The sequence below is a fragment of the Mustela lutreola genome, chromosome 7 (genome assembly GCF_030435805.1).
Source record: "Mustela lutreola isolate mMusLut2 chromosome 7, mMusLut2.pri, whole genome shotgun sequence".
NCBI lineage: Eukaryota > Metazoa > Chordata > Mammalia > Carnivora > Mustelidae > Mustela > Mustela lutreola.
The window spans coordinates 94,828,372-94,852,637 of NC_081296.1; the positions used below are offsets into that span (position 1 = coordinate 94,828,372).

General features: G+C 33.9%; 1 protein-coding gene across 12 annotated transcripts in view; it reads left to right on the forward strand.

Annotated features, from left to right (window-relative positions):
* MIA2 (MIA SH3 domain ER export factor 2) overlaps positions 1 to 24,266 on the forward strand; it is a 79,555-nt gene that overhangs the window by 40,039 nt on the left and 15,250 nt on the right. For all 12 annotated transcript variants that reach the window (XR_009355645.1, XM_059181977.1, XM_059181975.1 and 9 more), the window contains 11 exons: positions 60 to 131; positions 755 to 859; positions 5,624 to 5,746; positions 7,564 to 7,669; positions 9,866 to 9,912; positions 10,785 to 10,875; positions 12,768 to 12,906; positions 18,000 to 18,101; positions 19,053 to 19,113; positions 19,607 to 19,642; positions 23,626 to 23,693. Coding sequence is in view for 11 of the 12 variants with exons in the window: in XM_059181977.1 (XP_059037960.1) it covers positions 60 to 131; positions 755 to 859; positions 5,624 to 5,746; positions 7,564 to 7,669; positions 9,866 to 9,912; positions 10,785 to 10,875; positions 12,768 to 12,906; positions 18,000 to 18,101; positions 19,053 to 19,113; positions 19,607 to 19,642; positions 23,626 to 23,693 (950 nt within the window). In the remaining variant the exon portion in view is untranslated. The remainder of the gene's footprint in view (positions 1 to 59; positions 132 to 754; positions 860 to 5,623; positions 5,747 to 7,563; positions 7,670 to 9,865; positions 9,913 to 10,784; positions 10,876 to 12,767; positions 12,907 to 17,999; positions 18,102 to 19,052; positions 19,114 to 19,606; positions 19,643 to 23,625; positions 23,694 to 24,266) is intronic.

A 24,266-nucleotide genomic window follows, 5' to 3' on the forward strand; every position in this document is an offset into this window, starting at 1 on the left:
GAAGCTGGAGAGATTTTAGTGAATAAATAGTCATTTATTGATCGATGTTCTCTTTCCAGATGGTGGATATTTCAAAAACGATACAGTCTCTAGAAGATGAATCAGATTCTCTTAAATCACAAGTGGCTGAAGTAAGTTGAATTAGCCTAGAAGGTTTGTTGCTTTTGAAAATCATTTTAATTTTACTGTTTTATGTTTAAAGAAGAAGATGTAATACTAGAATTTGAGATATTGGGGTCTTAGATATAGTTCCCTTGTAGAAGGTACTTCAGGAAGGTTCATTTTTTTATTGGACAGATACTTACTGAGTTCTTGCTATGTACTGGTCATTGTTGGAAGGTACTTGGCACTTAATTTTAGTAGACAAAATATACAGGAAAGCTCTCATATAGTTTAAATTCTAGAAAGAGAGGCAGATAATAAAAAGTTAACAAAATTTGCTACAGTACATAAAAGATCATAAGTGGTTAAATCCTTTATCCAAGGCCACATGACAAGTTCATGACAGAGCCACATCTGGACCCTGATTCTAGACTGGCCTTTTTTATGCTACCCTACACTGCTTTTCATATTAATATTGGTGTGTTTTTTACTTTAATTCCATGTTTTAGGGAGTATGTGTAAAAATGAACTATTGTATTAAATAAGTTAATAAATTAATTTTAAATTTAAATAAATTTACAATTTAATTAATAAATTAAATAAAAAATAAATACATAAATTCTTATAAGCTTAATGTATTGTGTTTACTTAGGCCAAAACAACCTTCAGAGTATTTCAAATGAATGAAGAACGACTTAAGATAGCTCTAAAAGATGCTTTGAGTGAAAATTCCCAACTTGAGGAAAGCCAGAAACAGGTTTGTACTCTATAGGGACTTTTAAACGGTGAATATATAATTATAAATGTTCTGGGCATACTCATGACTGACCCATGCTAGGGGCAAGATTAGCCTTTTCCTGGGAAGCAGGAGAGCAGGACTATCTCCCGTATATCCTTTGGTGTCTCTTTTATATAGGGTACAAATTGTATACTCCTGGCACCTTGTTCCTCCAGTAGTTAAAGTAATCCAGGGCAATTTTTTTTTTTTTAAGATTTTATTTATTTATTTGACAGAGAGAGAAATCACAAGTAGGCAGAGAGGCAGAGAGAGAAGGGGAAGCAGGCTCACTGCTGAACAGAGAGCCCGATGCGGGGCCTGATCCCAGGACCCTGGGATCACGACCTGAGCCGAAGGCAGAGGCTTTAACCCACTGAGCTACCCAGGCACCTCTCCAGGGCAAATTTTAATAATCACAGCAAATAGCATTTAGTACCAACTCCTTAAAGCCAGACTGAAGGAAGGAAGAGAATTATTGCAGCTATGGGTCTGGAGCCTAAAGATAGAAGCAGTTCTGGTGGTAGATCAAATGGATTTAGCTTTAACCTTTTCCTTCTTAATAGATAGATAGATAGATAGATACTCTCACACACCCAAATATATTTCCTGTCTCACTATTCTTCCAATAGAGGAGAATTTTTCCATGAGAAAATTTTTCATTGATTACATTATTTGCAGTTTTTTAAAAAAAATGTTACAACTGAGCCACGTGATGTGCTCTAAATGTTCTATTTTATCCAACATTTTCTTTGCTCTACGGTAATTGTTTTGTTTCCTATATACTTGTCTGTATATCTGTCTTCTGGAGATGCTGAAAATCTTATTTATGCATTCAAATGCTTTGTTAATATACTGATTTTACTTTTTTTTCTTGAAGCAATCCTTCCTGGGGTCTTCCATCTTCCTGGTTTGATAGGAACTTGTTCTCTAGGTCTGTTAATGCTTCTGCTGTCCCGAGATTTCACTTCACTCCCATTGTCTTTCTTCTATGTTGTATCTTTTATTTTCTCTATCTAAGATGTGCTCTTTTGTGGTTAATTCTCTTGATAAGCTTCTTGAGAAAGAGATGTAAATGCTAACTTTAAAAAAAAAAAAAATTTACATCTTCTTTTTTTTTAAGATTTTATTTATTTATTTGACAGACATAGATCACAAGTAGGCAGAAAGACAGGCAGAGAGAGAGGGAGAAGCAGGCTCCCTGCTGAGCAGAGAGCCCAATGCAGGGCTTGATCCCAGGACCCTGGGATCATGATGTGAGCCGAAGGCAGAGGCTTTAACCCACTGAGCCACCCGTGCACCCCAAAATTTACATCTTCTTGAGAACATCCTCATTTTGGTTGGATATCTTCTGAGTTGAAATATTTTTTTTTCTTGAAATTTTGACATTATTGATCTATTGTGTTCTTTTTCCAGTACTGCTTTTGAGAAGTCACATAGTATTTGGATTACTGGATCTTTGTGATCTGCTCTTTTCCTCCCTGGAAGCTTTTAATATCTTTCATTGTTTCTGTTTCTCCAAAATGTCATTATGATGTATGGTGTTTTTTCATACATTTGTTGGATACTCTTAGTTTAGAAACTTTTGCTCTTAATTGAGTTCTGGGAAATTATTTCCTGCTTTTTTTGGGGATTTTTATATGATTATACAATAATTATTTGAAGATGTTCTCTTTGATTTCTTTGTTTATATGGAAGTTTTATTGACTTATTCTTCTATATTTTTCCATTTTAAGTGTTCTTTTTGTATTGCTTATGCCTCTTCTTAATTTATGCAAGCCATGTTCTTATCTTGCTGATATTTTATTTTATTTTATTTTTTCTTTTTGAAGTGTTTTTCAGTTCCCTGAGTTGTCTTGTTTCCTTTAGTTTCTGTTTTGGTTGTATCTTTTATCTAAGAGTTTCTTTTTAAAGTCAAGTATAGGTGATTCACGGCAGTCTGCTCATTTGTTAGTGAAACTCTCCATGTCTAATTGGAAGCTCTGCGTGTGTTATTGGGAGGCTTTTCTGTAGGGTAATCTGCCTAGGATGTTTTATTGGAAGATCCCTAATTGTTGGCATTTGAAGACCATTTTCCATAGGGATGATACCTCCTCATTCCTGTTTGAGAGTTAGAAGCCCATTTGCCAACAGTGAGATGCGCAGCTTAGAGTGGTAAGGGTTGTTGGTTTGTCACTATTTAGTAAGTTATCTTTCACTTAATACTTGTATGTTTTCAATATTTTACTCACACTTTCACCTGGGGCATGTGTCTGAGAGTTTCATATTCTGCCTCTCTAGAGAATAACTTTCTAAGCTTTTGCCAGATGTGTATGTATGTGTAAGTATGTGTGTGGGCATGTGTGCATGCATGTGAAAGATGAGAGTGGGAGGGAGGGATGAGTGGAGAGTAAGAATGTGTGTGTATGTGTGTATATTTATATATGTGCAGGGAGAACACGAGGGACTTTCTGACTTTTTTTGTACATACTTTCAGGCAGTCCTTCTATTTTCAGTCCCACTTATACCTCTAGTATTAGTGCCCCCAAATTATGAGCATTTTGGGTTGTATTAAATCAACCTGCATTTGGACTTTCCCATCTTCTGAGTAAATTTCAGCTTTGCTGGTCTGCTAAATCTTTTTTTTTTTTTTTAATATTTTATTTATTTACTTGAGAGAGAGAGAGAGATATCACAAGTAGGCAGAGTGAGAGGGGGGAAGCAGGCTCCCTGCTGAGCAGAGAGCCTGATGTGGGTTTGATCCCAGGACCCTGAGATCATGACCTGAGCGAAAGGGAGAGGCTTAACCCACTGAGCCACCCAGGTGCCCCTGCTCTGCTTAATCTTTTACTATACTTCATTCTCTTTCTACTTTTTTTTTTTTTTTTTTTTCCCCAGAGTGAGTGAGTTGGAGGGAGGGGTAGAGGGAAGATGGAGAAATCTTAAGCAGGCTCCATGCCCAGTGGGGAGCATGATGTAGGACTCAGTCCCAAGACCCTGAGATCAGGACTGGAGCCGAAATCAAGAGTCACTCAACCAGCTGGGCCACCCAGATGCCCCTCTACTTTCCACTTCTAGAATTACTTTTTTTTTCATTGCCTATTTTCTTTTTCCTTGTGGGTTTATGCTGCTGCTTTTTTTTCATTTTCCTAAGTCTTTTAGTAGGTTTACTTTCAATTTAGTAGATTTCAGGAGAAAGTGGTGGTAAACCTTGTATAAAATTACTCTGTTGTAATAGAAACTGGCCTTTTCTAGCTTGAAAAAATTTCATCTAGGTTGTCCTCTTTTTTTCTTTTTTGTTGAAATATTTATTTATTTATTAGAGAGAGAAGGGTTGGGAGGGGCAGAGGGAGAGGAAATGAGAAACTTAAGCAGACTCGATGTTGAGTGTGGAGTCTGACATAAGGTTTGGTCCACAATAGGGCAGAGTTCATGACCTGAGCAGAAATCAATAGTCAGATGCTTGATCAACTGTGCCACCCAGGCAACCCTAGATTGTCTTACTCTTTCCACTTGCTTTCATGTAATTCCTTTTTAATCACAAACGTTTTGAAATAAGCTGTTCTATATTCACTGATGTCATGTTTTAATAACACTCCTTCTCTAACTTCTTAAGATTGCATGCTGGGTATGCAGTTTCTTTGTTTTTTCTTATTTTTTTAAAAGATTATTTATTTATTTATTTGAGAGAGGGAGTTTCCTAGAGAGAATGAGCATGAGCAGGGGGAGCAGTAGATGGTGAGGGAGAAGTTGAGGAGGGAGACCTACGTGGGGCTCCATCTCAGGACTCTGGGATCATGACCTGGGCTGAAGGCAGGTACCTAACCGAGCCATCCAGGCGCCCCTGGGTATGCAGTTTCTTTGGTAACTTACTGGAGTCCACCTAATCAAAAATTCAAAAATTTGTCTTCAATCCTCATTTGTTTTTAGTCTGTTGGTGTTATACATGTGTAGAAAAAGTTGTTTTCTTGTGCTAAGAAATATGCTAATGAAGCCTTAGTTTTACAGAGAAATCCAGTAATTACTGTTTGATAGAATTGAGTTTTAAAGATTTAATAAATTTGGACTTTCATATTTATATGGGCCATTTCTTTTGTGAATTGCTTGCTCATTCATTTTTTTCCTATTTTATTGACTTCTAAGATCTTTTTGCATGTAAAGATTATTCATTGTTGCATATAAGAATTCCTTTCTAGTTACTTGTTTGTTTTTAGATTTTGTGCTACTTTTTGATTTGTGAAGCTTCTAAGTGTTATATAGTCAAATCTGTGTTTTATAACTATACTTATCTTTTGTGTCATGTTCAAAAAGTATTTCCTGTAAAAGTATATACATAAAAAAGATTGATTTTGCAGAATTTAATCTCTTCCAGATTAATGGTATCTCTGGAAATTTAGTTATCTTAACTATAAAACAGCACATGATTTTTAAAAAAAAATATAGGACTTAAGGGATGGTAAGAAATGACCAAATCTAACATATACGTATGTTTCAAAAAGCTTATTTGCTATTTATTTATAATGTAAATCAGTTGAACAGTGTTTAAATGTTTCTTATTTTACATTGTCTTTCTTGAAAATTCTTTGAAATCAGGAGCCTGCTCTTTATTCCCTTCTTTCCTTCTTTCATTCTTCCTCACTTCCCGTCTCAGCAACACATTGTGTTGTATAATACCTATTAATGATACATCTAAATATATAAAGAAATTCCTCTATACATAAGTATGAAAAATAATGAGCTGTTTTTTTGGGGGGGTTTGAACTTTAGCTTTTACAAGAAGCTGAAGAATTGAAAGAACAAGTGAATGAACTTAATAAACAGAAAATAGCATTTGAAGACTTCAATGTAGATGCAGAACAAGTTCTGTGTGATAAAGAAAATCAGATTAAGGTAAGTGGCCCTGCTGGTTTTAGTGACTGTGAGTCAGCTGGAATTTTGTACTAATTTTGAAATTTGAAAATTTTGTCTTGGCAGCTTTCACTTTTATAATTATTTGGTCAAATTTGAGTATGTGTACTTCTTTGGCATTCATTTTAATTTGTACCACTATTGTCATTCTTGCTCCTAAATCCTCCTTGAAGACTTACAGATTTGTAACATATATTATATATTATGTAATAATATGTATTATATCTTTTATAATATATGTCATATATTAGATACTAATAACATCTAATTCTATTAAGAAGAAGTTGGAAAGAATTTTAGAAATTAGACAGATAAAATTATATGTACTGGCTGGATATCTGTAATACCTAGATTAGCTGGTGTATGTACTTTCATGGAGAATGAATAGTTTTCAAAAAATAAGTCTAATTGAAACTTGAATCTGGTAGGAATAGAATAATTGATATTATGTAGTATTTGTTCACCTTTTTCTACTCCTTGCTTGCCTCATTGTAGCCCTTTTTCTTGCCTGCTCTTTTAAATCTTGTGCTTTCAAGCTGCAAAGAGATACTCAGGTGTGAGTATTAAGTAATAAAATGTAAAGCTAACATTCTGTAATCTATGCAGTAAAGTGGAGGTTACCATCTTGAAACCTATATTTTTATGCTCTTTACATTGTTACTAAGAATGTTTTGAATATTCTAGCTTTAGGAATTGTACGCGTAATTTGGTATATTGTTTTATTTTTTTCCCTAAACTTACCCTACTGAAGAACTTGGGATTCTTCCTAAACAAAACAAGAATGAGATGCTAATCTCAAGTTCAGTCAAAGCTGTAAACCATGTTATTTGTGCCTGGAACACTCAAGGGGGAAGAGATTGGAGGGTGGAAATTATAAACCAGAATGGGCTTTTAGGTGGGTCCTTCCACAGAAATACATGGTACAATCATTTTATTATGTATGATGCTAGAAAATCTTTATTTGAGAAAATTCAAAAAGGACTGTTGGAAAGCCTGTAATGTAGCAATTCAGATTCTGTTATATATAATTTTTTCTTTATTTCAGTTGAACTCTTCAGGTAGTCATTAACTTGAAAAAATCAGATCTGTAAAATCTGTGATCTTTTTAGATATCATGTGTCTCACTTGCAGATTTGGTTGACCTCACACAAAATTTATTCATTTAATGGTCACTCTAATTTGTGGCATGTGAAGAATGTCCTACAAGAAAATGTTTTGTTACTTTATAGTCATGTGATGTATTTAGCAAAAATAGACCATTAAAAATTAGGAATAAACAGCTTTGGTTTTTAACTTGGAAGGTTTTTTAAAAAATTAACATATAATGTATTATTTGTTTCAGGGGTACAGGTCTGTGATTCATCAGTCTTACACAATTTACAACACTCATCATAGCACATGCCTTCCCTAGTGTCCATCACCCAGCCACCCCATCCCTCCCAGCCCCTTCTCCACTCCAGCAACCCTTAGTTTGTTTCCTGAGATTGAGTCTTTTATGGTTTGTGTCCCTCTCTGATTTGGTCTTATTTTATTATTTCTTCCTTTCCCATATAATTCTCCGTCTTGTTTCTCAAATTCCTCATATTAGTGAGATCACATGATAACGTGTAGAGTTAATAGTCAATAAATGTTACAGTTTTTGAGGGTATTTACATACCTTAATATCAGCTGGTGAATAACGGCTCATGTACTGTTATCTACATAGATTGATTTTTAAACTGTGACTGCACATTCAGAAGTTATAAATCAGTTAGACATTACCCTCTTTCTCTCTTCTCCCTTTTTTACTAAACATCAAGTCGCTGACTGAGCGCCTGATAAAGATGAAAGATTGGACTGCTGTGCTGGGAGAAGACATAGCAAATGATGATAACTTGGACTTGGAAATGAATGAATCAGAAAATGGTATGTGATTGTCAAGTTGTGATTCATCCTCTTTTGCTAAAAATCATGAGTCTCTTGTATTTTCTTTTAGTTTCCTGTGTGCACCATGGTCTTTTGTTTTGTTTTTTTTTGTTTTGTTTTGTTTTTGGCTTTCCAGGATTTTTTTTTAACTTTAAATTCAATTAATTAACATAAAATATATTATTGGTTTCAGAGGTAGAGTTCAGTGATTTATAAGATTTATATAACACCCAGTGCTTGTTACAACACATGCCCTCCTAATGTCCATCCCTACCTAGATACCCCATTCCTCCACTCTTCTCCTTTCTAGCAACCCTCAGTTTGTTTCCTATGATGAAGAGTTTCTTATGGTTTGTCTTCCTCTGATTTCATCTTGTTATATTTTTCCCTCCCTTCTCCTGTGATCCTTATCGTATCGTATCACTTTGTTTCTTAAGTTTCACACATGAGTGAGGTCATACGATAATTGTCATTCTCTGATTGACTTATTTTGCTTAGTGTATTATATACCTTCTAGTTCCATCCATGTTGTTGCAAATGGCAAGATTTCATTTTTTTGATGGCTGTGTAATATTCACATATATATACACACACCCCTCCACATCTTCTTTATCCACTCATCTGTCAGTGGACATCTGGGCTCTTTCCATAGTTCAGTTATTGTGGATATTGTTGCTATAAACTTTGGGGTGCAGGTGCCTCTTTGGATCACTACATTTGTATCTTTGGGGTAAATACCCAGCAGTGCAATTGCTGGGTTATAGGGTAGCTCTATTTTCAACTTTCTGCGGAGCCTCCATACTGTTTTCCAGGGTGGCTACACCAGTTTGCATTCCTAAGAACAGTGTAAGATGGTTCCCCTTTCTCCACATTCTTGCCAACATCTGTCATTTCCTGATTTGTTAATTTTAGCTGTCTGACCAGTATGAGGTGGTATATCTCATTGTGGTTTTGATTTGTATTTCCCTGATACTGAGTGATTATTGAGCATTTTTTCATGTGTCTGTTGGCCATTTGGATGTCTTCTTGGATAAGTGTCTGTTCATGTCTTCTGCCCATTTCTTAACTGAACTATTTGTTCTTTGTGTGTATCATGTTCTTCATACAATTCTGCTTTGGCACATCTTCACCTATCTCTAGTACTCTGTCCCTCTCTTGCCATCCCTTATTAAGCTTCGGTTACAATACTGCCTTTTTAGTAAATATTTCTCCAAACTCCTCAGACAGACTTACAGCTTCTTTCCTCCATGTTCTTTTTATATATTGTATATTTTCTCATTGCATCATAATAATTTCAGTGCCTGTTTTTCCCTGTCATGTCAGGTAATCAGATGAATGGGTGGGTAGTTTAAAAAATGAGTGTTATATAGACAAATACCTTAGGATATTGGTTTTTGTTTGTATGTTTTAATTAGATGGCTCAGTACTTTAATCCTGTCCATTATAAATTGTTATCACCACTGCTGGTTATGGTCTGGAACTCAAGCAGGAGTTAGGTTCAGTATAGCTGCTCACTGTATTTTCAAACCAGTTCTTTGACTTGAGAAAAGAAATTTTTGTTGACATAACTGCAGACTCATTGGAAATTGCAAAAAGAGTACAGAAGTGTTTTGTTTCTCTTTTACTAGTTTCTCCCAGTGGTGACTCTTCTGACCTTTGTGTCCTGTCTCTTTTTTCTCCCTCTACCCTTTGCATAATTAATACATATTAAGGAGCAGAAGGTATTTTTTTTTTCTTTAGAAATTTCTTTGGTGATACCATTAATGCACTGAAAGAAAACTATATTCCAAAAGTGAATACATGTTCTTTGTTTTATTCTGCTTTATCTTACAAGAAGCAATTCCTTTTGTAATGAAAAAATGCAAATTTGTTTAATGTCCTTTTAATTTGGAGTATAATTGCACTTATATTTTGTATGCTAAAAGATTTCAAGAATAGTTGAGACCTTCTTATTATAAATTTGTTCTTGGAGTCAGTAGTGAAGAACCTCGTTAAATGAAATTGTGGTACTTTCAGTGCCTTATTATTTAGCTTCTTGGGAACATGTCCAAGGCTGTCCTGCCTTATATCAAATTCTTTATTGTAGCAAGAAGGGTGATTATAAGGCTCTAGTTGTATGAACTAATAAAATCACTTGGATGTCTGTTTTGGTGTGGCACTGTTTCCCCAATTTATTGTTTTTGTTTTTTACTATAGATAATCAACCAAAAGGAGCTTTGAAGACGTTGGTTCATGCCGCTAAGGTTTGCATTACTGCATAAATATAAAGAATATAGAGAAGGAAATAGAACTTGGGTTAAATCTGTATGTCCTTAGTAATTATTTTAAAAGACTATTTTATAGTTACCACCATAGAAGAAATCTAAATTTTCAGAAGTGATCAGGATTTCTTTATCAATGCTTCTTTCTTTTCTATAATAAGTTTGGAAATTCATATTGTTAATTTTTAGAATGTATCTTAATACAGATTTTTAAAGTCTACACTAATGTTTTTGGATAAGGAATATATTAAAAATATTTAGTGTATTTTCTGTCATGTTTCTATCTTTGAGCATTCTTCTTCCTCTGATAGCAGTATTTTCCTATATTCCTGTTGCCCCATATCCTAATTTGAGAAGTAAATGCTAGGTTCACTTTCTTCTGGTTTATCCCTTCTCTTTTCCATTGTACTAGTGGCATCTTGATCTTTACTGAACTTTGTGAAAGCTTGGTAATGTAATTTGAAGGTTGCTTTAATTAAAACTTCTGTGTTGAAAGTAAATATAATGAAAATAGCTTTTTAATATAATACTGTTTTAATAAATAATAATATAATAAATATAAATAATATATAAATAATATTTAATAAGAATATAATACCTTTTTAATTTTAATAAAATACCTTTTTAAGGATGAGTTATTGATCTTCTCTGTCTCTGTTCTGACATTTACAACTACTAATGACTGTTAACTTTTCAAGATGGAAGCTGCATTGTTGGTTAATGCTTTATAGGTGACAATTTCATCAGAATGATAAAAGAACTTCAAAAGGTTGGGATGGTATATTGAGATTTTTTGTTTTTCCTTTTTTGGTGTAACTGACTAATGTTTTGTTTTTTTCTTCCATTCTCTGAAGTTAAAGACTTCTTTAAAAACCCTAGAAGGAGAAAGAAACCAAATTTACATTCAATTATCTGAAGTAGATAAGACAAAAGAAGAGCTTACAGGTAGGTTATCTATATCTTTTTATACAGAATGGTACTGTTAATTGAATCAATTACAGAAAGGCCCAATTTGATTGTTTTTTTAGCTTTTACTTTTGTTTCTGATTTGTGGAAAATTAGTACTGAGATTTTTGCTTGTGGTGGTAAAGCCTGATTATTAGTTTCTTCCATATTCATATGAAATAAAATAATGATATTATTTTAAAAAATGTAAAACTAAACTTATCTTGAATTTTAGTGTTATATGTATGATATGGTTTTAGATGTTAAAAAGTAGCATATTAAAACTGTTAACTTTTAAAAGATCATCCCTGTGATCAAGTTTTACCAGAGATGATATCCAACATTAATATTTTAAATAACTGTTCTTGACATTGGCTTAAAGCCTGGGTCAACAGTTTTCTTGTGATGTAGATTTAAAAATTTCTGTGGAAAGACTTCATTTAATGTTAGCATATTTACTTTAAACCTTCCTTTTGATGTATATGATTAATAGATGAATACTTATATACCTTTAGAGTAATTAGAATGCTATTACATATGATTGCTAAAATTTTTAATGCTTGTTAGTATGATTTGGTGACTTTTGAAACTGCCCTCAATACACGGAGTAAGTTTCGCATTAAAATTTGCGGTGGGGGCGCCTGCCCAGCTTAGTCCGTAGACCATGTGACTCTTAATCACAGAGTCATGAGTGCAAGCCCCACACTGGGTGTTGAACCTACTTAAAAAGATTTGTGGTGATGATTTATATACATGTTTTGGGAGATGGCACCTCAATCTTAGAGGAGGTCAGAGGTGGAGTTATGAAGTTGAAAGATAAATGAGGATTTTAATAACAATGTGCTAATTATCTAGCACTCATAATTACTTAAAATTGTTAATTTTTGTTTTATAGATAATTCTTTTAGGTAAGTTAGCATTTGAAACAAGCTAAAACTGGTATTTTTCTCTCCAATCTTGATCTGGATTAAGCTAGGGTGGTTTTGTACCATTTCTTATCAGAAGATTGAAATTTCTGATCTGACTTATAACATATATCTAAATTTTGCTTAAAAGGAGGGCTGGCCAGAAGTTAAGTATTAACCTGTAAACTTTTTACCAGATAAAAATAGGCATTGTTTATTATGTAGAAGTAGTTCACAGGAACTGTTTTTTTTTTAAAAGATTTTATTTTTGTGAGAGAGAGTGTGCATACACACACCAAGCGTGAGCAGGGGAAAACAAGCAGCAGAAGAAACCGGTTCCCTGCTGAGCAGGGAGTCCGACAGGGGACTCAATCCCAGGATCCTGGGATCATGCCCTGAGCCAAGGCATCCACTTAACCAACTGAAAGGTGCCCAGAGGAAATATTGAACTAAAATATTTCGCTTTAGAATTCTCATCTCCATAACCTTCTTGAGAATTTTATTGGTTTTTGGCATCCTAACTGAAAATTAGATGCTGGAATTAGAATATTGAAGATTTTGGGAAATCTTCGAGTAATAAAAAAAATTATAACAGTTTTTCTAGTTCTTTTTTTTTTTTTTAATATATTATTTATTTGTTTGACAGACAGAGATCACAAGTAGGCAGAGAAGCAGGCAGAGAGAGAAGGGGGAAACAGGCTCCCTGCTGAGCAGAGAGCCCGATGCAGGGCTCAATCCCAGGACACTGAGATCATGACCTGAGCTGAAGGCAGAGGCTTAACCACTGAGCCACCCAGGCGCCCCAGTTTTTCTAGTTCTTTAATTAAAATACTAAAAAGCATTTAGGTGAACAAAATATACATTTTCTGTGGAAAGAATTTTATTTATTAATAATTATTATTTTTGGTAATTTTAATCTTTATGAAGTGTTAATGTGCATCTCAAATATTTACTCCTTTAATCGTGATTTTTAAAAATTTTCTATAGAATATCTTGAAAGTCTCCAGACTGAGCAAGCATCTTTACAGTCAGAAAATATACAATTTGAAAGTGAGAATCAAAAGCTTCAGCAGAAGCTTAAAGTGATGACCGAATTATATCAAGAAAATGAAATGACACTTCACAGGTAATAAAAATTATATTGATAAGTTTGCTGTTTGGCAAGTAAAATAGCTTAAAATAGTGCATATTCACCTTATGTGATACTCAAAGTGCTCAATTTATGATTGGGTAATATCTCATCAGTTCATTTTTAAGGACGTTATTTGATTTTGAAACACTTTTTCTTCTGAATCTGATCATTTTTCATACCTTTCCTAATATGAGTCTCATCTAAACCATTATCATTGATGCCTGGTTTATTGCAGTAACCTTATGAGTAGTCTCTTTCCACGTAACTTCCTACACATTTGTTTGCAGTGGCATGCCCCTTCTAAAATATAAATTATGGATATTGTCTCTGTCTTGTTTGCAGACTCCCAAGTGCCTTCATATGGCACTTAGAATTTAATCCAAAGCCTGTGGCCTACAAGACTCTGTTAAGATCTGAACTTTCGCTTCGTTTTATTTTTTTTCCTGGTTATGCCTTTTATTTCTACTTATTCATTTTCTTTTTCCTTCATTACTTTCCAGCCGCACTGGCCTTCTCAATAATCTTTAGTATGCCAAGCACATCTGTACCTCAAGGCCTTTTCTACTAGCTCTTTCTGCCTTGTACTGGTATTACCCTGTGTAAGGTTAAATCCTTCATTTCATCTGAGTCTAGGTTCAAATGTTGCTTCAAAGAATCTTTACCTGATTACCCTAAGATAATAACTGTAATCCCTATCCTCTTGTCTTGCTTTATTTTTCTTTATAGCCCTTATAGTCCTCTGATGAATGATTGTCCTTTTTTTTTTTTTAATCTTCCCAACATTAAAGGTAAACTCCATGAAAGAATTGCTTTATTCTCTTTTCTTCTGTATTTTTGGTGCCTAATACTCTGTCTGGCACATAGTAGTTATTCAATAAACATTTGTTGAATACATGAATAAATATGTTTAGTACCTTTATATATTAGAGTGAAAGATTCTATGTATGTGGCAACTGATGCCTAAATGCATAGATACACAGAAGACTGTTAAGACACTGATCTGGAGAGGGTGCCTGGGTGGCTCAGTGGGTTAAGCCGCTGCCTTCGGCTCGGGTCATGATCTCAGGGTCCTGGAATTGAGCTCCGCGTCGGGCTCTCTGCTCGGCAGGGAGCCTGCTTCCTCCTCTCTCTCTCTGCCTGCCTCTCTGCCTACTTGTGATCTCTCTCTGTCAAATAAATAAATGAAATCTAAAAAAAAAAAAAAGACACTGATCTGGAGAGCCCAGATTTTCAAATACCACTATAAGATATATTTTTCATCGTAAAAGTAGATAAAATATTACTTGATTTAATTAATTTAATTTCAAGCCCCTTTAATGAAAGTTCTTACAGTTGATCTCATCAATCTTAGTTTCTGTATTTGCAAATTTACCTACTTGTGAAAACTTATTTTTTTTTCTTTTTAATTTTTTCAATTTATTTATTTTCAGAAAAACAGTATTCATTATTTTTTCACCACACCCAGTGCTCCATGCAATCCGTGCCCTCTATAATACCCACCACCTGGTACCCCAACCTCCCAATCCCTGCCACTTCAAACCCCTCAGATTGTTTTTCAGAGTCCATAGTCTCTCGTGATTCACCTCCCCTTCCAATTTACCCCAACTCCCTTCTCCTCTCTAACACCCCTTGTCCTCCATGATATTTGTTATGCTCCACAAATAAGTGAAACCATATGATAATTGACTCTCTCTGCTTGACTTATTTCACTCAGCATAATCTCTTCCAGTCCCGTGCATGTTTCTACAAAAGTTGGGTATTCATCTTTTCTGATGGAGGCATAATACTCCATAGTGTATATGGACCACATCTTCCTTATCCATTCGTCTTTTGAAGGGCATCTTGGTTCTTTCCATAGTTTGGCGACTGTGGCCATTGCTGCTATAAACATTGGGGTACAGATGGCCCTTCTTTTCACAACATCTGTATCCTTGGGGTAAATACCTAGGAGTGCAATTGCAGGGTCATAGGGAAGCTCTATTTTTAATTTCTTGAGGAATCTCCACACTGTTCTCCAAAGAGGCTGCACCAACTTGCATTCCCACCAACAGTGTAAGAGGGTTCCCCTTTCTCCACATCCTCTCCAACACATGTTGTTTCCTGTTTTGTTAATTTTGGCCATTCTAACTGGTGTAAGGTGATATCTCAATGTGGTTTTAATTTGAATCTCCCTGAGGGCTAATGATGATGAACATTTTTTCATGTGTCTGATAGCCATTTGTATGTCTTGATTGGAGAAGTGTCTGTTCATATCTTCTGCCCATTTTTTGATATGTTTGCCTGTTTCGTGTGTGTGAAAACTTACTTTTAACCCCAGACCAGTACTCATGGAACTGTAGTGGTCATTCTTAGACATGCACAGAATGGCAAACAATTTGAATTGTCCAATATGTACATTCCCAATCTGCTTTTGTATTTCAGCTCTAATTTTGTCAGTGGTTGTCCTTTTTGCATTATATATAGTGCCACATTATTGTGCTTTTTGTTGGTGATTTAGTGGTTTAAAATGGTCCCCCGCTATTTTGCTGAAGTGCAGTTTAGTGTTCCTAAGTGCAAAAAGGCTGTGGTATATCTTACAGAGAAAGTATAAGTGTCAGTTTTAACAACAGATGTTAAATAAGGTGTCTTTAAACTAACACACATAAAACAGGGTTATGTATTGACAGGTAAATGAAAATGCTATCATTAGAGCATACAGAAATGTAATTCTGATTCCCTTAAGAGCACTGGTTTATTATTTGCTAATTTAGGATTTGTGGTGACTTTATAGAATGTAACTAATAGGAATGAAATTCTTCTTTATGTATTTGGAAATGTTGGTAGAAAATACTAACATTACATTGCCATCAGGATGCTGGGGGATTAGTTAAGCTCTATTATTGCCAAGCTGTGTACTTCAGTCATTATTTGGAGTTTATTCAAAAATTAAAAATTTGCTGTTTATCATGTACCTTTGGGCCACTCGGGACTGCTCAGGATATGTAAGAGAAATAAACTTGACTAAATGGAAGAGCCACAGAGTGGACACCTCCATCAGTGAATTTAGGAATGGATGACCCTTCATTTTAGGTTAGGATGAAAGATACTGTGAATAAAATTTGGACATAAATGGGATTATCTGAGGTTAAAGGAATACTTTTGAGTGTATTTTAAAAATTTGATTGATTGGTTGATTATAGAATTTCAATGAGTAATGTTTAAAATTTCAAAGAGAAACGTGTTCTCTGTAGTAGCTTTCAGAGGTACTACAGAGCAAGGGTGGGAAGCTGAGTAGAATCCTGGCTCTGTGTGTATTGTTGACATTGTGATTTCATTCATTAATCTGAAATGTTTTGAATTCCCCAAATACTCTATATTTCATTTTTATATTTAAAATATTCATTACTCAAATTCAATGAACTGTGCCACTGTTTTTTCTTTAGAGCAGAATATAGAGAGTTGATAGTATTAGTAAAATGTTAAATTAAATTTTTTGCCTGCATACCAGTATGATTTAGATTCAGTCATTTTCCAGATGCTAGATTGATTTTTTTCTGTGATTGAAATATTATATTGCTAGCACTTTTCCAGGTCTAATATTCGAGAGAAGTAAAATAATGTAACACAGAAGCTTGATATGTTGCTTTATTATTATTATTATATTTTTTTAGAGAGTGAGTGGCGGAGAGGAAGAGAATCTTTTTTCAGATTTTTATTTTACTTATTTTTAGAGAGAGAGAGCTAGAGAGAGCACATGAGCATAGAGGGCTGTGCAGAAGGAGAGGGAGAGAGAGAATCTTAAGCAGGTTCCATGCCCAGTGTGGAGCCTGATGCAGGGCTCGATCTCACAAGCTTGAGCCATAATCGATGCTTAACCCACTGAGCCACCCAGGCGCCCCAATATGATGCTTTAAATATGTGAAATAAGATGTGATTGTTTTTTGTCTAATCATCAAGCTTTTATAGTGCAATTTCCATCATTAATGAGCCTACCCAAATTGAAGGCAAGGTTCCTAGACTTTACTTCTCAGCAGCAGAGGTGTCAGAGAATTTCTGACCATTTTTAATCTAGATTCTGTAAATATACACCTCCTTCCATCTCCAAACTCATTAGACTTTTCATGCTTCTTCTGAAGGGATGACTTTTATTTTCTTCTAACAGCTATGAAAGGATTGACCTAGCGAGTGCTCTCTTAGCAATTAGTAATGTAGTTTGTGGCATATAAAACATTTATTCCTGCCCTGTTGAATTTCTTCAGTAATATGTCATGTTCCTCCCCAAAGTTCATGAAGAAGGGAAGACATTCACATTTAGGATGTGAAATATGATTTCCTGTGGTGTTCAATAAGTATTTCTTGAAGGACCATTGTTACTGATGATATCATGTGAAACAACATGAGTAATATAGTATAATGGAGTCACTAAGTAGTGACTAAGTAGTGACAATAGCTCTATGCTGAGGTTCACTTACTTAGTTTCTCTGTGCTTCCTTTCTCTTCTTGTAGAGCTATTGTGATAATTATGTAGGGTAATAATATATGTAAGAGTCTAAGAACAATTTCTTGCACATACTAATGGCTCACTAAGTTAGCTGTTATTATTAAAAGAACTTCAAGTAGTAAGTACAACTATTACTACTACTTTTATTTACTTTGGATTCTTTAAAAGTGTTTTTGTTATTGTTTTGTGTGTGTGAACTGTCCTGGAAGCCCAATTTACTATGTTAACGACTTAATAACCAATTTAAAAATTACTGATTTACAGTTCATTACTTGGTGACTTCTTGTCTAATAAATGTATGTTGCGCTATATGATAAGTCTTGATAAATAATATATAGTCAGATAGTCTTTACTAATATTTACCTTTGGTCTTATTTTTATGACAAAGTCTTACAGTACTTTATTAGACAGGATGGTTTATAATTTCAGTTTATAATATTAAGTTCCACACCCAGAATATTTACACAGGTACTTTTTTTCTTGCATGTGATGTTTTTAGTGGTATTATGCAAATTGCTTTGTGGGAAGCACCAGTTGCCATATAATTAATAAGATATATTTGATTATCTTATGACATACTATAAAAAAAGATATTTTTTGTTTTAAGGAAATTAACAGTAGAGGAAAATTACAGATTGGAGAAAGAGGGGAAACTTTCCAAAGCAGATGAAAAGATAAGTCATGCATTTGAGGAGCTGGAGACATACAGGTATCAAATATATTTTACTCCTTTCTTTTCAAGGTGGGGAGGGTATCAAAAACCCAATATCAGAAAAAGTAACAAAGCAACCAAAAAAAATAAACCCAATATTTTTCTGATGATTTTTCATTTGGATATCTTGCTATTATGCAATTACACAGAAAATATAAGAAGGAAAAAAATGTTTTCCTTTCGGTGTGTATGATTTTAAATCTCTCACATTAGTTGTACTTGAACATGGGAAATTCTATTTTATGTTAATGTGAATAAATTTATGAATAGCCATTAATTTCAGGGTCTTTCCTTTTTGGTTAAAATGGGGAAGAATGTGTACAATATTAAGGAATTCGGGAAGTCTGCCTCAAAAAGAGTAAACCACAACTAAAGGTCTGAAAAAGTGTTCATATGTCTGGTTTTTTCCTTGGTTCACTCATCATTAGTTCCATGGAAATAATAGAAAACCTAGAGAAAATAAGGTGGAAGATTTAGCAGTGTCCCAGATAGTTCTTATATTTCATTTTGTGTTAGAAGAATAAGCTTGGGTTTTATCCAAAAGAAGAAATTATTTTACTAGTTGTGTAAAGGTAGTAAGTAACATTTTACTTCACACAGACAGCTAATTTCTTAGAATTCTGTTAAAATTATAGATATCAGAATAAGTTTTCCAAGGTCATGCTGCATAAAAATAAAAAAAAACCAATATACTATATAAATTCTTGCATGACCATTGGTTTAGGTAAACCCAAGTAATAGTACTCTTAAAGCACAATTAATGTTAAAATTATGTCAAGAAAAATATACTGCTTTAGAAGTCTTAAAGGTGATTGATGTGTGAAGTTCTGGAGTTATTTTTTATATTAAACAAAGCACTTTAGGTGTTTTAACCGATATTTTCAAGAGACATAGTATATCTTCTCATTTCTTAGTATATGTTAATAGTAGAATGATTATTCCTTATAGAAAGCGAGCCAAAGATCTTGAGGAAGAATTGGAGAGAACCGTTCATTCTTACCAAGGGCAGGTATGTGTGTGTGTGTGTAAATTAAAACAATTATGATTTGTTTGAGTTGTTTATCTCTATTTTGATACAGGAATATAGTCACTTGATAGTTGCACACCTCTCTTGAGGTTTTGCACCTGTCTGTGGGACATTTATAGGGAGCCAAATTTCTGGAATAAGAGAGCTTGTTTAAAATTGCCATGTGTCCTGCTTCTTTGAGAATGTGGATTGAATAAACATATACCCACTTTGGGCTCTCATATTCACTTGGGCTAATTATCTCTTAGTTGGTAACTCATTGTAGTTGATTATTGCATAAAACAAATTTACTAGACAAAAATTCATTCAGTTTTTATTTTAAATCATGTGTATATGAAAATTTGCTTTAAAATGTTACTTTTCAGAGATGCTTGAGTTATTTTTGAGTTTATAAGTTGTGTACTAAATCATAGTGGTAGATGCAAAATTTTTTATTTAAGAAAATCAGTAGTATTTTAATGAATTTCTTTTTCAGATTATTTCCTATGAGAAAAAAGCACATGATAATTGGGTAAGTATCAAATTCTCTTTGTCACGTTGTTCTTTTTCCTAATTTAAATGAGCGGTTTAAAAGGTACACTTCCACACTGCAAATTAAGTTAGTATTAAATAAAATCAGTTTCTTTTAATTTTACTGGTAGCGAAATTATGTTCTTTTTTTTTTTTTTTTTAAATTTTCTTTATTTGACAGGGAGAGAGTCAGTGAGAGAGGAATACAGCAGGGGAAGCGGGAGAGGGAGAAGCAGGTTTCCTGCAGAGCACGGAGCCCGATATGAGGCTGGAACCCAGGACCCTGGGATCATGACCTGAGCCAAAGGCAGATGCTTAACAACTGAGCCACCCAGGCGCCCCTGACATTATGTTCTTTATGAACGAAATACTTTGTTATAACACAGTTATTCACAGAAATCTGATTTTTCCCTCTTTGCTTTTACTTTGCAAGGATCTTACTTTCTATCTGTGGGAGGTGATGTAATGTTCATGGATTAATTGTTTGAGGGCCCTGGATTGCCACCAGTACTTGTGGACAAATTACTTAAGATTACTGGGCCTGTTTACTCATCTTTGAAAACAACAGATTGAACTAAGTGATATTAAAAGCCTCTTCTAGTCATGAAAGTCATACAATTCGGGTATCTGATTCTCAGTGTTGAATTACTTGATACACATCAAGAAAAAGATTATTGTGAGAAATGGCATGTCAGTGCTCCCAGAGGAGTACTGTGTGAGGAAATGATAAGGATGCAGGTTTTACTAACCATAGGAATGATCCATTTAACATGTAGAACTGTTAAAATAGCTGGCGTTTGTAGGACTTGTCCCTAGGAGTCTTCAAGGGGAGACCGTTTGCACAGCGGGTGAATACATGGAGTCTGGGGTCAGCCTGTCATGGTTGGTATCCTGGTTCTACCACCTGTAACAACCATTCTTGTTTCCTTACCCGTAAGGAAAGATATAGCAGTAGTACCTATTTCATAGAGTTATTATGATGAATAAGTAAGATAACTCACGTAAGGCTGTTAGCCAGATGCCTGACACATAATAAGCCCTCAGTACATGTTAACTGTTAATACACTATTGCACTGTAACTTGGGAGATATTTCTTAGATGTGGATATTTCTTGGAGTGGAGATTCTAACATAGATTCTGAATTAGACATGTTGAATATCAGGGCTCTTCCCATTTCTCAGATTTTGTACTGAGGGTTCAAGTGAAGTTTTGTTATTGAATTAAGCTGGGCTTGGGAGATGAATTAAGTCTTTTTCACCACTCCCTGTTACTTTCTGAATACTAAGAACAGATAATTTTTTAAAGATGAGAAGAGCGTTAAAAAAAAAATGAGAGAAACTTTAGTGTCTTGTGTTCTAAGCACTATACTTAAAGGCATTTTGCATATATAACTCATTCAGTCCACATAAAAACTGTAAAATAGGTATTATAATTCAAATTTTACAGATGAGAAAATAGCCCAAGGTCACATGACCAAAGAGTGAAGGGTAAAGATTGAAATTTTTTATTCCAAGTCTGAGCTTTTTCTGTTATTGTACATTGCATTTCTTGTTTAGTAAATAATGACATTGACTTCATGTTAAAACATACAAAAAAGGGGTACCTGGGTGGCTCAGTTGGTTAGGTGTTAAGCATCTACCTTGGCTCAGGTCATGATCCCAGGGTCCTGGGATCAAACTCCACGCAGGCTCTCTGCTTAGCAGGGAGCCTACTTCTCCCTCTTCCTCTGCCTGCCACTCCCCAACTTGTGCTCTTTCAGTCAAATAAATAAAATCTTTAAAAAATGCAAAAAATATCCTTTATGTCTTAAAGTGTTTTGTTTTTTTTTTTTTAAGATTTTATTTATTTGAGAGAGAGAGAAAGAGAAAGGGTGCACATATAAGCAGGGAGAGGGACAGTGGGAGAGGGACAGTGGGAGAGGAAGAAGCAGACTCTCCACTGAGTAGCGAGACCGATGTAGGGCTCCTGACATAATGACCTGAGCCGAAAGGCAGATGCTTAACCAACTGAACCACCCAGGCATCCTTCATTTTTTTTTTTTTTTTTAGATTTTATAAAAATAATGCATACTTACTGAATAAAAAGTTCAGACTATATAGAAAAGATGTACAAAGAAGTAATAAGCAATATCACTTTCATTTATTCTATACCTAAAAAAATATATTCAGACATAAATCACAGGTATGTTTTAAAAAATGAAAACATACTATATATTACTGTTTTATATTCTGCTTTATTTAAATATATTATAGATATTTTTCTATGAATATTTTATATCTATATAAACCTTTCCCATTTGATAAATGTTTCCTTTGGTTCTACTTTTTTACTATTACAAATAATTTCACAATTTCAGATGTTACTTTTTTTTTGAGCATTTCTTTGTTCCATCCCATTAGATTTCATCTTTTCTTCCTCTGAACTCACATAATACTTTGCTTTTATGTGTTCTGTGGCAAGTACTGTGGTCGTTTATAGTTGTCCTTACCACAGATAGGGACTGTTTCTTTTCCCTTAATACTTACATGTATAGATGTTTTTTTTGATGCTTTTTTGCGTATTTTTAATATGCAATTATAGATGCTTTTTTGCATATTTTAAGTATTTAATATCTGAATACAGTGTGGTCATTCAGTGAAATGCAGTTTTCCCTAACCTTTGAAGTGTAAGCTTTTCAAAAGACTCTAATCATTTAGCATCAGTGATTTATATTTATATTTTTTGTAGATATGTCATTCATATTGATAGCATTGTAATATTAGTCAAATTTACTTTTGACTTATTAACTTTTCATTGTCTTATGCCTTAAAATCAAGAGTAAATAGTTATACTAAATGTGTGGAAAACATTTAGAAGTGGCTTTGGTTCTGCATTATTAAATGAATTGGTATTTTATTAACTAAAATTGTTATGGTGTAATATTCTTTTTATCAGTATAAAGTTGATTTTATGCTTATATGTTAGAAAGTGATTTATACATGAAATCTTTTTGATAATAATGCTAAAATATGGTTAAGCTTTATTTTGTGTCTGTGAGGAATATTTAACATACTTTATTCTTTGGCCAGTTAATGTCAGTTTTAATGTGTACTTCATAATTTTAAGTGAATACATTTGATCGATCTTTTTACTTATAAAAAGTTATGGTTATAAATTGAGTTAATTTGCCTACCTTTGCATGATAAATATATTTGCCCAAGTGGATTGCATTAGTTTGGCCAGGTCTGATATTCCAGACACTGTTGCTTCTTAACTGGAGAGTTCACAGAATGACTGGAAGACATGAAGCATTCCATACACGTTTAACCTTTGCCCACAAACTGTTTAGGAATATTGTATGTTCTTGGTATTTATTATAAGTGTAAATTTATTTTATGAAACATACGTATTCTGATTTTCTAACTTTTTATTACATAAACATTTCACTAAACAAATGTAAGACTGTAGGAATTGATTTTTAAAATGCTATGTGCTGAATAGACATGCTGCACACTTTGATTATATTCAGCCATTTAAAAAATGTCCTATATGGGCATGCTGTGAAGCTGTTATAGACCTTTATGGTTTCACTAAATGGTAGTGATTCCTCTTCAAAGACAGCTGTCTATGATATTATAGCCAGCGTACATGTGCCTAATGATTCTGAGTCTCCATTCCCATCACCCTAAGCTTGGGTCTTCTTACATTGCTTTTGTCATATTATTTGGATTTTACAGCACCAAATGCTGCTGATCCTTGACTCCACATCTATATAACAGCATTCATTGGCAAGTACATGATCAGACTCCAGCCTTGATACTGATAGGAAACTCATTCCGTTTTTAAAAATTCCCTAAGTTAAAAATTTTACATTGACTTTCTGAAATGGATATGTAATTGATTATGATATTTATGAGTACTTGCCTATCTTTCATTTTACATTTGTTTGTGTTAGTTTTAAGTGTATTTTCAAAAAAAGATTAAAAATTTATTATTTTCTTTAAGTTGGCAGCTCGGAATGCTGAAAGAGCTCTTAATGAATTGAGGAAGGAAAATGCTTACAATAGACAAAAGTAAGTATCTTTGCGGGAACACTTTAAAGCTTTAGTTTAGTACTTTATTTTTAATTGTTATGTATTATATAATGCTTCTGTAGAGATAAATATGCATGAATCCAGCATATCTGATGGTGAAATATTTATTTTATTATGAGTTACTAGATTCTTTTGTTTGAAACACTTGTCTTAGAGAAGTTATTTTAACAGAAGTAAACTGTTCACTTGTTCTTCTGTAAAAAGTATAACAAAAAAATTCTTTTTTTAAATCAGAGTAGGAAGAAGGCATTTACAGGGGATGGAAAGAGAAAGGACAAATTTCTGATGTAGTAATTTTCAGAGTACTGGCATCTTTTAGTAGGTGAATGGGTAGAATAAATGTTAATTGTTTCATTCTCTGACTTTCTTTCATTGGATGACAATGCCTTATAAATAAAATGAAAGGGAGAATGAAAGTTTACAATGTATAATCGAAGAAAAGAATAAATACTTTTCTAGGAGGATAGAAAATAGTCTTCCTAGGTGTTAAAGTTTCTTGCCAGAGTGTACTATTAACATTATCCAGTATTAGTTTAGTCTCTTTACTTGTCT